The sequence below is a fragment of the Pinus tabuliformis genome, chromosome 1_2 (genome assembly GCF_031772625.1).
Source record: "Pinus tabuliformis cultivar Carrire ecotype Pingquan chromosome 1_2, CPIR1, whole genome shotgun sequence".
Classification (NCBI taxonomy): Eukaryota; Viridiplantae; Streptophyta; class Pinopsida; order Pinales; family Pinaceae; genus Pinus; species Pinus tabuliformis.
The window spans coordinates 906179728-906195075 of record NC_142298.1 but is presented as its reverse complement, the minus strand read 5'-3'; the positions used below and the strand labels follow the sequence as shown (position 1 = coordinate 906195075).

Genomic DNA, 15348 nt, shown 5'->3' with positions numbered 1-15348 from the left:
AATGTCATTCAGAATACCACCACTCCTGAACAGTCGAGTCAACAGTTAGATCAGACAAGAGTTGCCTCCCAGCCTTCCACTTCATCTTCCTCCCCTCCTTCCTCTTCGCTTGACGGAACTGGTCGATCAAAAAATCGGGTTCCTAAGGAGAAGAAGGAGAAGAAGAAGAAAGAAAAGAAGAAGAAGGAGCATAAGGCGACTGGGGGCAAACAAGTGTCATCTAACAAAAATCCACACACCGCACTCGTAAGGCCTAAATCGCCATGCATCATATGCAGGGGAGACCACTTCCATAGAGATTGTCCCTATATCCCACGGATACTAAGAGACTGGTCCCCCCGTTTGCACAATTCGGGAGCATCGACCTCTGATAGCCATGTCGATTGCTCACCGTCAACTAGTAGGAGTGAAGCTCCAGGACAGAATGGGAGAGTTAAATTTCCGTGCAGACTGTGTGAAGGCGATCACACCATCCACCGTTGTCCCTTCTTAGACGAGGCAAAAAGAGTTCTGGAAGATCACCCGATTTTACGAGCGAATCTTCCTCCTGGATATCAAAGACTCCTGCCAAGTCCCTCACTAGTTGAGAATCCGGCTGAGCCACTTAGATGGTCAGCTGAAGCACCTGTCATTGAAAAAGAACCGTCTGGATCCATGCCTGATGAAAGTCAAAAGGTTGATACGGCAGTTGACCCGGTTTTGCCTTCAGAGGCTCCATCTTCGAATGACACCATCACAGAGGAGAATACAGACGACACCGTCCAGGTTCTCTTCATCAGCACTGACTCTGATAATCAAGGGGGCAATGCCACCATTCCTTTGTCGCAGGAAGGAAGTTCATCAGAGTGCTATCCGGCCGTATATTCGGTCCCACCACCAAGCAACCTGGTTGTGTCCTTTGATTGGAACCAACTAGGCAGACCTCGGTTGCCAGCCAGTGTGCCATTCAGAATTATTTGTCAAATATACAGAATGGTAATGGCTGGCACTATCATTGATGAGGGGGCATCTGTGAGTATCCTTTCCTCTATTGCTTGGAAAGCGCTTGGTTCGCCGACGCTTTTACCTGAGATGAGAAATCTATCAGGTTTTGATAAAGGAACCAGTCGACCTTTAGGGATCCTCCCCAATGTGCCTATAACATTGAAAGGGAAGACCGTTCAAATGAACGTGATGGTCGTTCAAGGACCCTTGGATTATAACCTACTCCTTGGACGAGACTATATATATTGCATGGGAGCTGTAGTCTCCTCACTCTTTAGAGTAATGTGTTTTCCGCATGAAGGAAGAATGGTCAAGCTCGTGGACCAACTTTCGTTTCCCGGATCACACATCGCAAATAGTCATGTGCCATCCCTAAATGGTCTATTCATGCAAGAAGTGTCTCAACCCACGGTCCATCCTCCTGATGAGCGCGAGTAATCCGGGAGGATATGACTAGAACCCAGGGGGCATGCATCCTGGCCTGCTTCGGCAGGGAAACTTTGGGTATAGGGTAGGTTTCTGGGGGAGAATATGACTAGTCCGTACCCCGTCCGTGGATGGAAGAGGGGTTGTTCTAGAATAAGATTCTTTTGTCAAAGTTACGTGTTTGGCACCAGTTATTCACCCTTGTCTATTTCGGTAGACATTGCCGAGGAAGTGTTTTGTTTGAAAGAGTAACGAGACAATCTTTGGGTAACCTGAAAGAGGTAAGCCTCTCTCGATTAAAACAAATGTTTTGGCGGAGGGTAAGTAGAGGTAACCTTGAAACTCTGTTTTATACCTGGGGGCATGCAAACCTTTTGGAGTGCAAGCAAGGGGAGACTATTTATTTTTTAAATTTTTAGGTCCTCCCTTTAAACCTGTAGGTATAACCCTTTAAACTCGTAGGATTAGCCGTTTCCGAACTTGCATAAAGAAAGGAGAGTGAGCATAGCTTTGGTAAGGCGTAAGCTATATAAAAAATGGGATCTTTCATGAGACACTCTTATCAAAAGACTGGGTAATCGAGTATTTTTAGCATAAAGTTCATGCTCGTTAAAAAATAAACGCAAGATCCGAGCAGTTTTAACGTGGTCTTCATGCTTGTTAAAAAATAAATATAAGCAGTGAGCAATGTTTCCTCCAGAGTTTAAGCTCATTTTTAACTAAAAAATGAACCTATCCCGGTAAATAACCGCTGTGATCGTAAATTTATCAGCCATAAAAGCCTTGGTCGTGTTTGCACCTGCCACCTCCACTTTCATTTGGCCGATCGTTCACCTCCATATGATTGTTTACCCATTTTGAGGAACAGCTGCGAAGAGTGATTTCACCTAGCCATCCTTGTGACACTGCCATGATTGGAAAATTCCAACCTGTACCTGGAATCAGTTGCTATCCCTGTTTATCACTCGTTCCTCAAAAGACGAGTCTTCTTTAAGCTCTTTTCAACCAACTCGTAAAATATGAAAAGATTGCCGAGTTTTGGCCTTCCAGCTCGTTAAAGGACCGGAAGAGCTATCCCTCCTCTAGATTTTAATCTTTTTGGACCTGAGGGATTATTGCACAAAAAGGTCGAGCGCTTGTTTTATTCGGCTCGTTAAAGTTATCAAAAACTCATCCCTTCTGTATTGTTTTATACTTTTTCGGACTTAAGGGATTAGATGATGAAAAAGGAATTCTGGAGTTAACTTTATGTACATTTTCAGACTCTCTAAAAATGAAAAGGACCGAGTTATCCTTGTCGTTAGACTCGTTAAAATTATTAAATAGCGACAAACTTGTCTTTAGACGAGAACGAGTTTCACTATCGCTAGGCTCGTTAAAACATAGCGATGGGCTTGCCCGAAGGGCAGGTTATAGAACAAGCATATGTTATCCTCCTCAAGCTTGACAAAAATAAAGAGGTACTGGTCAGCAATGACTGGGGAAAAATTGGGAAAAATCAAGAAAACTTTGATGGTAGCAGGTCGCCCTTGAACATGACACTTTTCCTCCGTATCACATTCGGGTTGGGTTGTTTCAATCACCGATCACATCACCATGGTCTTGCCATACCATCCATATTTGGGGTAATGCTACCGATCCATCACATCAGTGTCGCCATATGTTCAAGAGAAGTCGTTCAGAAAGTGTCAACGGGGTCCCATCCACTGCCATACATTATCCTTCATCCATTCATGACCGCAACCCTGAATCATATGTCACAGATTATTTTCACCTCAATTAAAATCATTAGCTCCGTTCCGTGTCACTGATGTGGGATTCATTAAGGCCCTCCTTTGACGGATTGCTCCTTGTCAACATCAGCTCATTATCCAAGGAGTCGATCTAGGAACAACCCCTTCAGTACTTTGAAGCTTGCATGCCTCAATGGCAAGTTTCTCACTTCCGGCGACAGGTATACATCAATGACCTTCGACCAGAAGATTTTGCGTGGTGTTCGACGCCAAGTCCTTTATTCACACCACGTGAATTGTACTGCAGTACCTTGAGGGTCATTATCATTATCGGTGATTCCTCTCGCGCTTGTTAACGGTTTACATCACTGACCGGTAATCAAGCGATGTCTTTCCATGTTCGACTTCAGCGCAATTCTCACATCGATCGACTTGTACTTAGAGTGAAGATCGAACAAGTTTGAAGACCCCAGATCTAGTTTCATCCATCCGGGCTGCGATATATATATTCAGGAAAAAATAAAGACATTTGACATGTACATCATTGCAGCAGATGATCATCCTACTCAAAGGATGATAATTTCACTAAAATTATCAGTCTACCATCAGACGATCGTCTGTTCTATGTACAAAAAATGAATTTATAAAGTTGAGCATGGGAATGCCCGCCTCGGCTAGATCATGAAAGCAGTATGAATCATAATGTATTGTATTGTATTTTATTACAGGTCTCCTCCTAGCAGATGGATGAACTTCGGACCCTCCTGGATAAAACATTTCACCCGATAAATGGCCTCATACTTTAGGGGGCAACTGTTATAGACATTTTTGTGCCTTGCATCACTAAGCATGAAATGTCAATAATCAAGGGATCCAAAGTCCCTAAACATGTTGTTCCTACCCCTAGAGGAACAAGGCCAGCAAACCACAGCACTTAACAAAAGTTCTCCACCTGAAAACACTCAAAACAAGGCAATTCTGGATCATGTCAACTGCTCCACTGAGCATTTGCGCTGAATGTCGACTACTCCACTGTCTACCTGCGTTGAATGTCAACTGCAAAGAAGGCTACCTGCGTTGAATGTCAACTGCAAAGAAGGCTACCTGCGCTGAGCGAGTTTAGACAAGTGGCAGAGTCATTCCTCAAGGTGTCAATGCCCAGAAAGCTTCCAAAATGACACTTGGATCAGGGAATTCGACTGGTGATGAGTAAGAGGTTCCAATTCTCCAAGTGGAAGCAAGAACCTCCAAGTGGACTCAAGAACTGAAGTGGGAGAGGACACTAGTCAGTCTCAGACCAGTCTCAAGCTGACTCATCCTCTCTCCAAAACTCCTATATATAGATCTATCTCCATGAGGTCAGGGGAGGCTGGAATTTGGTATTTGCAAAGAATTGTTGTTGGTTTGTGGCTAGAAACATTGGGTGTGTTATGCTTTGAAGGGAGCTAAAGAAGGAATTCCATTCTGCTGGGAAGGAGATGCTGGGTTGGAGCCCTATGGGTTGTATCTCTTCATGAACCCTGTTACTTTCAATAAAGCTATCTTGATTCTTTCCTATATGCTGGTGTATTTTGTATGATTGCATTAGTATATTTGATTTACTTCTAATCCTGAATCATTTATGAATATGTATATTTGCCTTTGTATTGTGTTCTTCTCTTGTTGCAAGTAGCTGTTCTCTTGTCACAGGTAGCTGTTCTCTTGTGATCTCGTGGGATTCAAGTAGCTGTTCTCTTGATCAAGCAAGGAGGGAAGTAGCTGTGGACACACAAAGAGAAGAGGATCTAGTTCGAGGGACAACCGGAAAACAACGGTAAGTCTGCCGATCTCCTCTCTTTCATATTTCATAAAGGAAGAAATCATGATAGCTGTATTCGTTTGTTGCTAAGGCGCTATCACACCTTAGGTGGATAGGATCGTCCTGCATAGGCATTTTTCCCCACAACACAATATATACTCGACGGTACGTGGGAGCACAATCCGTACTGGCACTTATCATCTCACAGTGGAGGAATCACCCAACCAACAGTGAGGACAACAGTTACCAGGCTTTACGATGCCGGAACACGTCTCTAGCCTAGACCTCTATGTTGTGCGTTAAGTTCCAATGCGTTGTTAAGTTCATTCAATTTATTTTAGGTTGATCTTTCTTAGAAGTTTGCCTTTTTGGATCACCACGAGATGTAGATACAATTCCTAAATGCAGTCTAAAGATGATAAGCAAGCTTTTATCTCTTTTCAACAATGAAAATCCTAGCTACAAGGGGAAAAGAAAGACACAATCTTTTCTCAAAGAGCATAGAGCACACTGTAAATGCACTTTTCCTAAATCAAGCCATACAAACTGTCAAAATGCAAATGCACATATGCATGTATTTGTTTTCACTTTCTTAATATTGATGCCTAAAAAGAAAGTTGTTGTACAAATTTGAATTCGATTTCAAGTGAAAACACAAACAAGTTTCTTTTTGAAATCAAAAAGACGATTACGACACTTTATGATTTTGAAGTAAACACTTGTTTCGACACTAGAAATTCACAAATTCAAACCAAAAGACAAAAGTAAAAGAGCAATCAACTGTCAACAGCAAACAAACTTACTCCTAAGATCAAAACGACACTTACGACAGGTCTAGATCTAACGGCGACAGTATGACTAGTTTACTTTTGTAATGGGAAACTGCAAATGATGTAACAAATACACAAAAACAAATACAGTTTCTTTTATACAACTGAGGCAGAATTAAGGCAAAGAAAAGGGGTTTTCAGATAGGTACACACATTGATAACAGGCTGCAAAAATCAGAGATAAAACTGAACAAAATGAAGCAAAGAACCACAGCTGCACAAGGCAAAGGCTGATCAGCACACCTGTTGCACAGAGAAACTGAATTGCAGCGCAGGTAGCCCTCTCGGGACCTGCGTTGAAATGCGGAACCTCTTCACAGAGCCTGCACTGAAGCAGAAACGAGAATTTTCTCTGGGTTCTAGGTCACACTTTGCAGTTTAATCTATGGTTTTTGGCCGGATAAAAGCTATCAGTAAGGTACAATTAGAGGGATGATTTAAAGGAGGACTAAGAGCTATCACAAAGGGCAATTAGAGCATTTGTGGATCAGCTGTTCAGATCATAAACAAGCCCAGTGAATGGACTAGAGTAGCAGATCTCTACTTTGCATTTGTAAATGGCAAATGCAGTTCGATTCGCCACTCCTAAGTTTATGAGAAGAACAACAATAGCAACACAAATAAACTAACTAGATACAATCCCCAGCGGAGTCGCCATTCTGTTGTTGGGAAAAGTATCTATTCAGAATGCCCCTATCCCACTCTAAGGTGTGACAGTGCCTTAGCAACAAACAAGGAAAACTACTTGAGTATTCTTCTTTATGAAATGTAAACGAAGAGGAAGGATAAACTAACCTGTGTCTTGCGCTAGTTTGTTGATCCAATTGCTCCTCTCTTCAATAGCTCCCAGCTTCCTGCTCCCTTACCGGCCCAGCTCCACCAAATTCCTGCAAGATCACAGAAGAGAGAAACTACACGAAGATATAGATTTACATTCACAAAAAGCTTAGGATCAGATTAAGCTAAACATGCAAATATAACAAAACATCATTGATACACAGCATGTAGGAGAAACTCAAATAGTTTTATTGATATGATAAAAAGTCCAAGAGGAGATACAACCAAGTGAGTCCCGATCCAACATCTACCTCCCAGCAAAGGAATCCCTTCCTCACCTCCAACAAAGCATAAATCACCCAATGCACTAATCTCAATCTCAGACCAACAACAATTCTCTGCAAAGTACAAAATTCCAGCCTCTGGATCTCTGGGATGAGGGATCCATATATAGATGTAAGCAGAGAGGATGAGTCAGCTTATGTTTTGACTTGTGGCTTCTCTCTGTCAGTTCTTGCTTCCACTTGGAGGTTGAGAGCCTCTTACTCATCCTTGATCGAACTCAGTGAGGCAAGTGTCATTGAGGAAGATTCTGGAAGCTTCCATTGTCTGTACACCTCGCAGAATGACACTGCCATTTGACATTTCTCACTCAGCGCACCCTGGTAGTGCATTTAGGTGCGTTGCAACGCACCTAGCTAGTGTACTGGGGTGCTTTGCAACGCAGGCAGCTAGTGGAGCACTTGAATTGATCCTGATTTGACTGATTCTGAGTAGTTTTTGGTGGAGAACTTCTGGGAGAAGCTGTTATTGGTTGACCTTGTTCCTTTAGGGGCAGGAACAACACTTTTAGGGACTTTGGATCCCTTGGATTATGGACATTTCATGCTCAAAGTTGTAAGGCACAAAAATGTCTATAACAGGGCCAAGCCTATAAGTCCTAAGGAATGTTATTTATAAAAGTTACAGGGATGCGGGGATCCAAGATTTCAACCAGTGGTGGCATATATCGAGTGGGTCCTAGTGAACGTGGTTATGTGGCAGGTCTGCGCCTTTTGGTGATCATAGGCCTTTGGGGCATATGTGTGATGGCTAGAATGAGTCGACAATTAGGACCACAAATGCATCGACTAAACTATTGATGTTAATAACAACTACAAAGATCATTGGTTCAAGGTAATGAGGGTCATGACTTGTAGAAATAATTAATGGATATCCGATCAAGATCAAAGAAGCCATGCTAGTGTACATCTCGAGCTCTATGAGTAATAATTAAGCATGGAGAGCCTCCTTGAGTGTGCAGATTGACTGAGACTTAATTCTCAATATGGAATATCACACAGGTGCCCACTCTCCAAATTGATTGTGTTGCAACTACATTTTTTGAGTAGTTGAGTGGAGAAGAAATGCTTAAAATCCCATTCTCAATGTTTAATATGGGTGCAATAGCCAAGTTTTGGACGCAACAACAAAATGGAGAGCTATGATGAGAGTATGCTCTCAGGCAATGTGAATGGCATGTTGATGGTTAAACATGGAATGCATTGTTCACTATGTAATAATGGGTATGCAACATTTTTTGAGTGTGCTGTGTGGAAGAGATTTGTGTGTGAGTGCTACAGAGAGATGTTATGTGTGCCAATGTTGTAGAGGAAAGATGTTGAGTGGGCTAATGCAATTGTGTGAAGCCGAGAGAGCCTGTGTAATAGAAGCGGGTTAAGGACAGAAGTATGATGCTACAAAGTGGAGAGAGAGTCATGAGGGTTGTGATGAGTGAATGTTGTTGAGATGAACAGTGGGCTGATGTAGAGTGAACATAGGACAAAATGTTGTGTGGGCCAAAAGGCAGTTGAAGAGAACAAAGTTGAAAGCAGGCATAGAGGCTACCAATTACAATAAGCAGTAAGTTTTCTTTTGAATGTGGGTAGGTGTTTGAATATAGGAAGTTGGTGCTTCCACCTCTAGTAGGTGTCTGAGAAGGCTTGGGGGTTGATGGCTCCTGCAAATTGGTGCTTGTAACAAATCCATGAAGTTGGTGCTTCAAATGGTGCCTCTTGTAAGCTAATCAGGGGTCTACAAAAGAAGGGAGTTGGAGTTTATAATCAAAGGGAGTTAATGCTTCTTGTGAGTGGTGACTCACAAACATATTGATCTAATAGAGTAGGTGCTCTTATTTGCACATCAATAACAAAAAACAAGCTTTGGTAGTTTTTCTCTTGGAAGGGTTTCCATGTTAAACTTCTACGTCTCATGTTTTTGGTGCTCATGATGTGTATGCTCGTATTGGTTGATATGATTGCCGTTTTTGTTAGTTAATGATTGATATCATATAATGGATGCCAAGTTTTAATGAATAAAATAATTTGACATAAAAATTTAAATTAATCTTAATACTGATTCACTCCCTCTCAGTATTAACATTGTTTCTAGCACATTATATGTAAGAAAATGAAATTAAACTTAAATTTAATATTATGATAACAAAATTAGAAAGTAAACATTAAATTGTCTTTAAATGATTTATTCAATACTATAAAATATAATTATTTCTTTAACCTATAAGCATTATCTTATTACACTAACAATTTTTAAAATTATCTCAATTATTTAAACATTAAATTAGTTAAACATATTTTTTCATATTCAATTAAATTTAAGAACTCTCAATTTAAAGACAAAATCTATATTATAATAATTAAAAATAAAAACTATTTAATTATAAATTATTCTACAAATAAATGGAAATTTCGAATGGAAACTGATATTTAAAAATAAACAAAATAAAATCAATATCTTGCCTTCTAAGTAAGTCATAATTACGTTGTCACTGGCTACAGGAGAATGTTGGAAAGGATTTCCAAAAATTTATATAAACAAATCACATAAAACGATTTTGGACCATTATAGGAATACATTGGATGGATCATGTGAATTATGGGATCACATTAGCTGGATCACGTGAAAATAATTCTCTGTTAAGATTCGATAACTATTGGATGGATCACGTGAAAGGAATTCTCTGTTTGAATTGGCTTTCAGCTATACAAATACGTTTCCCCTCGAAAATTTTCAACCGATTCAGCCCTTAATAGCCAAATTGTCAAAACCCTAGTTTTATATGTAGGCAACCATGCAAAGTAGTTTGTTAGGCGAAGAATCTGTGCAGATTATGCCGGCGGTGAGTTGATGGAGGTCACGGAGTTGCATCTAACAGGGGCGCACATTCCGATAAAAAATATAGTATACACTGACACATACGGACCGCATTCAGATGAGGCTTAAAAAATTCATAATTGTGTTTGGAGTCGTCTACCGAGCCGGAGGAATTCTCCGGAGGACCAAAAAAAAAAAAAAAAATGGCTGGGATTTGGGTAAAAGAATTTTAAAAAAGGGGCAGTATTCGAATGGTATTTTGATAGTGGAAATAGATTTAGCATCATCGAAAATGTTTAAGATACTTAAAATTTTAAAGTTTAACAATTATAACTTGGATTTACAAAAATCTTTGCTAAATTTTCTCTAAATATAATCGAAATTTCTATAATTTTCTAGAGAATAATATTGTGTTTTAGACATTTTGAATGTAGGAGACAGTGATTTGGATCTTTATTTTTTATTTTTAGTGGGAATGGATTTTTATTTTTTAACAAACGGAATATCTGAGACGTAAACCGTTATTAGTGGCGGCATTTTGAACGTGGGAGACGGTGATTTGGATTTTTATTTTTTATATTTAGCGGAAATGGATTTTTATTTTTAACTGGCCGAATATTTGAGTAGTAAACATATTATTGGCTGTTAATTATAGGTTGATTTATCATTATTATTGAAGGTATGTCATTTTAAATTATTTTGTGAGTGGTAAGGCAAGTTTTCACTTCTGCTAGATATCCCTAAGCCTTAAACAATTAAGCTATTTTGTTATGTCAAAAAAACCAAGCTTTTGTGCTACATAGCTTTCACTTCTAATAAATACCTCTAAGTTTTGATTAAATTATTCCCTTATTCCCTGTTGGTCGTCTAGTTAAGAGTGAGGTTTTCACTCCTGAAAGATAAATTTTGGACAAATTTTAGAAAATTAACTTGTTCCCCTACTTCCCACAACAAACTCTTAAGCAAATCATTACAATTTTAAAATATAGTTCCAAAACCTTGATTTGGACCTTGAACTTGAATGACCAGACAACTAACATTTTAATGTAATTTACTGGTCTAATAACCCAAAAAAAGTGGGGTTTTGAAAAATTTTGCCGTCAATAACCACACTTCTATTATTAATTATTACTCTGCGTTGTTTGTCGGTGCGCAATAGCAGGGGGTGGGAAGTTAGTGCATTGGAAAATATCATTGCTAAAATAAATTTGCTGACGATCACATATAATTTATTGCATTAACTCACATTAATGGCAGCCAGAAGAGAAAAACGAAAAACTTCGTTGGTGTCACGGACCATAATATCTATATAAGCCAGTTTAGCACTACAATGTCACTATTTTTATGATTGTATCCTATCAGTAAAACAAGAGGATGGTATCTGTTTTGCTTGTAGGTATTTTGGTCGTTATCTTGTGGGATCCTGCCAATGCAGCTCGCTCAATTCCTAGGCGTTTATCCTCTAAAGAGCTTGTTGGAAATAGGCCTCAGATGGGGTAAGATCTTCAATAAGTACTTTGCTACTGTAATCTATTTCATTTGAAATATATTGGTCTATAGAGAGACACTCACACATATATAGACTCGGGCGTGTTATCTATTCAGATGGAACAGTTGGAATCACTTCGGCTGCAACATTGATGAGAATATTATTCGGGGAACAGGTAGTTTGCTTATCTCCCTGGTAAATAGTCAGCTTTAGAATACTTTTGGGCTCTTATACATAAAAACAATCCAGTCAAAATATAATTTTAAATTCAGTGTCATCGTTATCTGATACAGCTGATGCAATGGTTTCCACTGGATTATCCAAGATCGGATATGAATATGTGAATATAGGTAACAAATACTAATCCAGGTCCTCTTATGCTGAACATTACAGAAGGCATAAACATATACTCTCACAAATAATCCAGTTAGTGGTTCTATATTGTTAACCTTATGGTTTTGTAATATAGGTAACAAATACTAATCCAGGTCCTCTTATGTTGTACATTATAGAAGGCATAAACATATACTCTCACAAACAAACCAGTTAGTAGTTCTATATTGTTAACCTTATAGTTGTGTTAATGGGCTATCAGATGACTGTTGGGGTGAGCTGAACCGAGATTCTCAGGTATTGCATTTGATTCAACAAAACAGAGATGATAAACTATAACGTTTCTTCACTCGTTTTAGTCTTGTGTAAGTTCTTTAGTTGGAGCCCAGATTATTGATGAACTGAAAACTGGGCTTATGTATTGTCAGGGTAATATGGTAGCTAAAGCCTCTGCATTTCCTTCAGGCATAAAGGCTCTAGCAGACTATGTTCACTCCAAGGGACTCAAGCTTGGAATATATTCTGATGCTGGGTCAGTGCATATGAATGCTAGCTGATCAATCAAAACCCTTCTTTATATATCATTTGTCTAATTCCTTCTGGAATATTTGGTCAGATACAATACATGCAGTAAAACCATGCCAGGTTCCCTTGGATACGAGGAACAAGATGCTCAAACATTTGCTTCATGGGTAGCTTGCTCTCTATATATTTTGTCATATTCCCGATCCATTTTTCTTGTATCATGACACCATTGCACTATTGATAAAAATTAGCTTTGCTTTTTGTCAATGAATGTTCAGGAGATAGACTATTTGAAATATGATAACTGCTATAATGGTGGTATAAATCCTCAGGACAGGTATATATTATTTTTGTTATATTTTATCATCAAGCTTTTCAAATATGGGTCTAGGATTCTATACTGAACATGTATGGAAACTATACAGGTACCCAAAAATGAGTGATGCTCTTAGCAAGATAGACCACCCTGTATTCTATTCAATGTGTGAATGGTGAGATGCATTTGTAAACAATAATTTATGTATTTAATCAAGAACAATGTTTTGTCTCCAAGTCAGATGTTATAAGAAGCTCATCTTTTGATTATGCAGGGGTGACCAGAATCCTGCAACATGGGCACCTAAGATTGCAAACAGTTGGAGAACTACAGGAGACATTGAAGACAGCTGGGAAAGGTAATAGACTGTATAAGTTCATAATCAGAGTTGCAAGAGTATTCTGACTGTAATTTTTTTCTCCCAGCATCACGTCTAATGCCGACCAAAATGATCAGTGGGCAGCTTATGCAGGGCCTAGTGGATGGAATGGTAAATTGGCCTTTTCTCAATTTCATATAAATGGTCTTAAAGTTGTTAATATTTCCATGATAGATTATTTACAAGTTGCACTTTGTATTTGGTCGTTCATATAAATGGTCTTAAAGTTGTTAATATTTCCATGATAGATTATTTACAAGTTGCACTTTGTATTTGGTCGTTGCCTACCAGATCCGGACATGTTGGAGGTTGGAAATGGCAATATGAGCAGTGTAGAATACCAGTCACACTTCAGCATATGGGCTTTAATGAAGGTAAAAATGGGCCAAGTGTAAATTTGACAAACAAAATTGTAAAAAGAAGAAAGCAAAACAGAGTATCTCTCTAAATATAAAATGTCAAGTTCCAACAGTTTTTACTGTCTATCTCATGATTTTAGTTGATAAGCTTTATCGTGCAGGCACCCCTGCTGATTGGATGTGATATAAGGTCTGCAACCCCAGAAACTATAGAGATTCTAAGCAACAGTGAAGTGATTAATGTCAATCAAGGTCGGATTTACAAAATCATTTGTAACAAGGGTTTTTCAGGCTAAGTTTCAGAGATTACTTTGGATTAATTGTTTTCTCCCACATTTTTGGATTTGTGTAGATCCATTAGGGGTTCAAGGGAAGAAAGTCAGCAAACAAGGAGACCTTGAGGTATGAAGTTTTTGTATGTCGAATATTTTGCTTCTGTAAAAATTAATTGAGTCTCAGAATTTTAAAATTTTATAACTATGTACTGGATGCACCATGTGTAATAAGATTATGTAGAGTGTTTGTAAAGTTTCAAAATTTGTATACTCAATCTCGTGTCTTCTCTGGCATTCTGTCTGGCACCTTAATTTTGACGTAGTTTTCTTCAGTATCTATTTGTATCATATAAATGATTGCAGGTTTGGGCTGGGCCACTGTCCAACAACGAAGTTGTTGTAATACTATGGAACAGAAGTGGTTCTCAAGCCTCTATAACTGCTAAATGGGTAGACATTGGTCTTCCCTCGGACGCTGCTGTTGAAGCTAGAGACTTGTGGGCTGTATGACTATTTCCCATTCCTTTGCATTATATTTCTCTTTACACAGGCAAAATCATTACCATAATTACCACATACAAATTTGTGTTTTAGGAATCAACAAACATTTTGTATGTAGGGTTTCACATAGTTTGTGGAGTACCCAGCCAGCTACCTAAGACAGCAGGGCATAAACCTCTTTTCAGATGCACTAACTCGATGCAGAGATCAAACCTTCATCTGCCCTAACACACAATCCTCTAATCAACAGTTCCGAGAGCTTCTGAAAGCTTGATCCCTATAATTTACAGTGTGTGCAAGTATGTTAATCAGAGCTTTTAGAACATTTGTAACTAGCCTGAGTTTTGCCCATAAATTGCCAGTGTATACGGCGAATATGTGACTAAGATCTGTTGATGGGAGTGTTGTGTGTCAGAGAAGACGAACGCTTAAATCTCTGCATCAAACCAGTGCATTGGCTCAGAGGGTCTTTGTGCCCCACTGTCCCACAGCGAAGCTTGGCAAGCCACAGAGGTATAAATTTGGGACTGGAGTGATGATGATGGCTCTCTTCCATCTTGACATTGCAGCACTCGTACCTTCCATCAACTTTACAAAGCAACCTCACATCAACAGTGGATTCACATGCTTGCAAAATGTACGTTCTAACACTCAGTTCCGGCTATTAACTGACACCAAACCATCCAATTCTGCTGCTGAAGATCATCAAAGCATCATTAGAATTCTGGTTCCAGTTATTACTGTATCTTGTCCACAAATAACGATATATGTTCTGTACTCGATTTACAACATAATTGGATCAAGTTTATGCACAACCATTTGGTGCATAGGTTTTTTGTACTGGTTAAATCAGCTGAATTTATATCAGCAGAAGATCTTTCAACAATAAAGGGCGAAGCCCAACTATCTATGCTATTCGATTCTCTATTGGCATAATCAGGTGAAGGATCATAACATGCAATAAAATGCAACCTTACTCTGCCCTTGTCATATTGGTTGGAATAACAAGTGCATTAAGCAAGCAACAGGAATGACAATACTGTTGACTAGGGACACTTTTGGAAGAGCTTGATCTGGTATAGGCTTGAAGACTTTGCCTTTTTCTTCTTGATGTGTAATACTTATTTGAACTTATGGACATCATTTCTGACATTCTATTTCAGAGTTATATTAAGAGATAAATACATTTTAATTATAGTAATAGTATGATGGGAGAGAGTTTTCATAAATGAATTTGAGTTTACCACCTAAATTCAGAAAAGTTTTAACAAATGAAATTAAGTATCCTATCGAAATTGGAGAACATTGTCTTAAAACATGATTAATATATAGATAGAGGAGGAGAAATAAGGATTAATATATGTACAGAGAAATTGTATTACGTTAGTGTGAAAGAATATAAAATAGAAAATGAAAATTATAATAACAGTGTAAAAAACGAAAGTCAATATAAATAAGTTTAAGTTATTA

At 38.8% G+C, this 15348-nt stretch overlaps 1 protein-coding gene across 6 annotated transcripts; it reads left to right on the top strand.

Annotated features, from left to right (window-relative positions):
- Positions 1 to 11030: 11030 nt before the first annotated feature.
- On the top strand, positions 11031 to 15035 carry LOC149208884 (alpha-galactosidase-like). Of its 6 annotated transcripts, none has more exons than XM_089396186.1 (15): positions 11031 to 11197; positions 11307 to 11365; positions 11484 to 11540; positions 11786 to 11820; positions 11952 to 12055; positions 12140 to 12215; positions 12300 to 12385; positions 12474 to 12539; positions 12639 to 12722; positions 12790 to 12854; positions 13035 to 13117; positions 13264 to 13354; positions 13455 to 13504; positions 13741 to 13881; positions 14448 to 15035. In XM_089396186.1, the coding sequence occupies exons 1-15, from the start codon at positions 11076 to 11078 to the stop codon at positions 14544 to 14546; spliced, it is 1218 nt and encodes a 405-aa protein (XP_089252312.1). In that variant the 5' UTR covers positions 11031 to 11075; the 3' UTR covers positions 14547 to 15035. The 6 variants fall into 6 exon arrangements, 5 of the variants coding, with proteins under 5 accessions (XP_089252312.1, XP_089252313.1, XP_089252314.1 ...); XM_089396187.1 differs by having other exon boundaries at positions 11463 to 11540; positions 12327 to 12385; XM_089396188.1 differs by having other exon boundaries at positions 11033 to 11197; positions 12327 to 12385.
- The last annotated feature ends 313 nt before the right edge of the window (positions 15036 to 15348 follow it).

What these genes read in the sequence shown, in the direction of transcription:
- LOC149208884 (XM_089396186.1), top strand. Translation starts at nt 11,076, where the DNA reads ATGGTATCTGTTTTGCTTGTAGGTATTTTGGTCGTTATCTTGTGGGAT. An exon ending in GGAAATAGGCCTCAGATGGG is followed by an intron (nt 11,198 to 11,306) that starts GTAAGATCTTCA and finishes TTATCTATTCAG; the next exon opens with ATGGAACAGTTGGAATCACT. An exon ending in GCATATGGGCTTTAATGAAG is followed by an intron (nt 13,118 to 13,263) that starts GTAAAAATGGGC and finishes TTTATCGTGCAG; the next exon opens with GCACCCCTGCTGATTGGATG.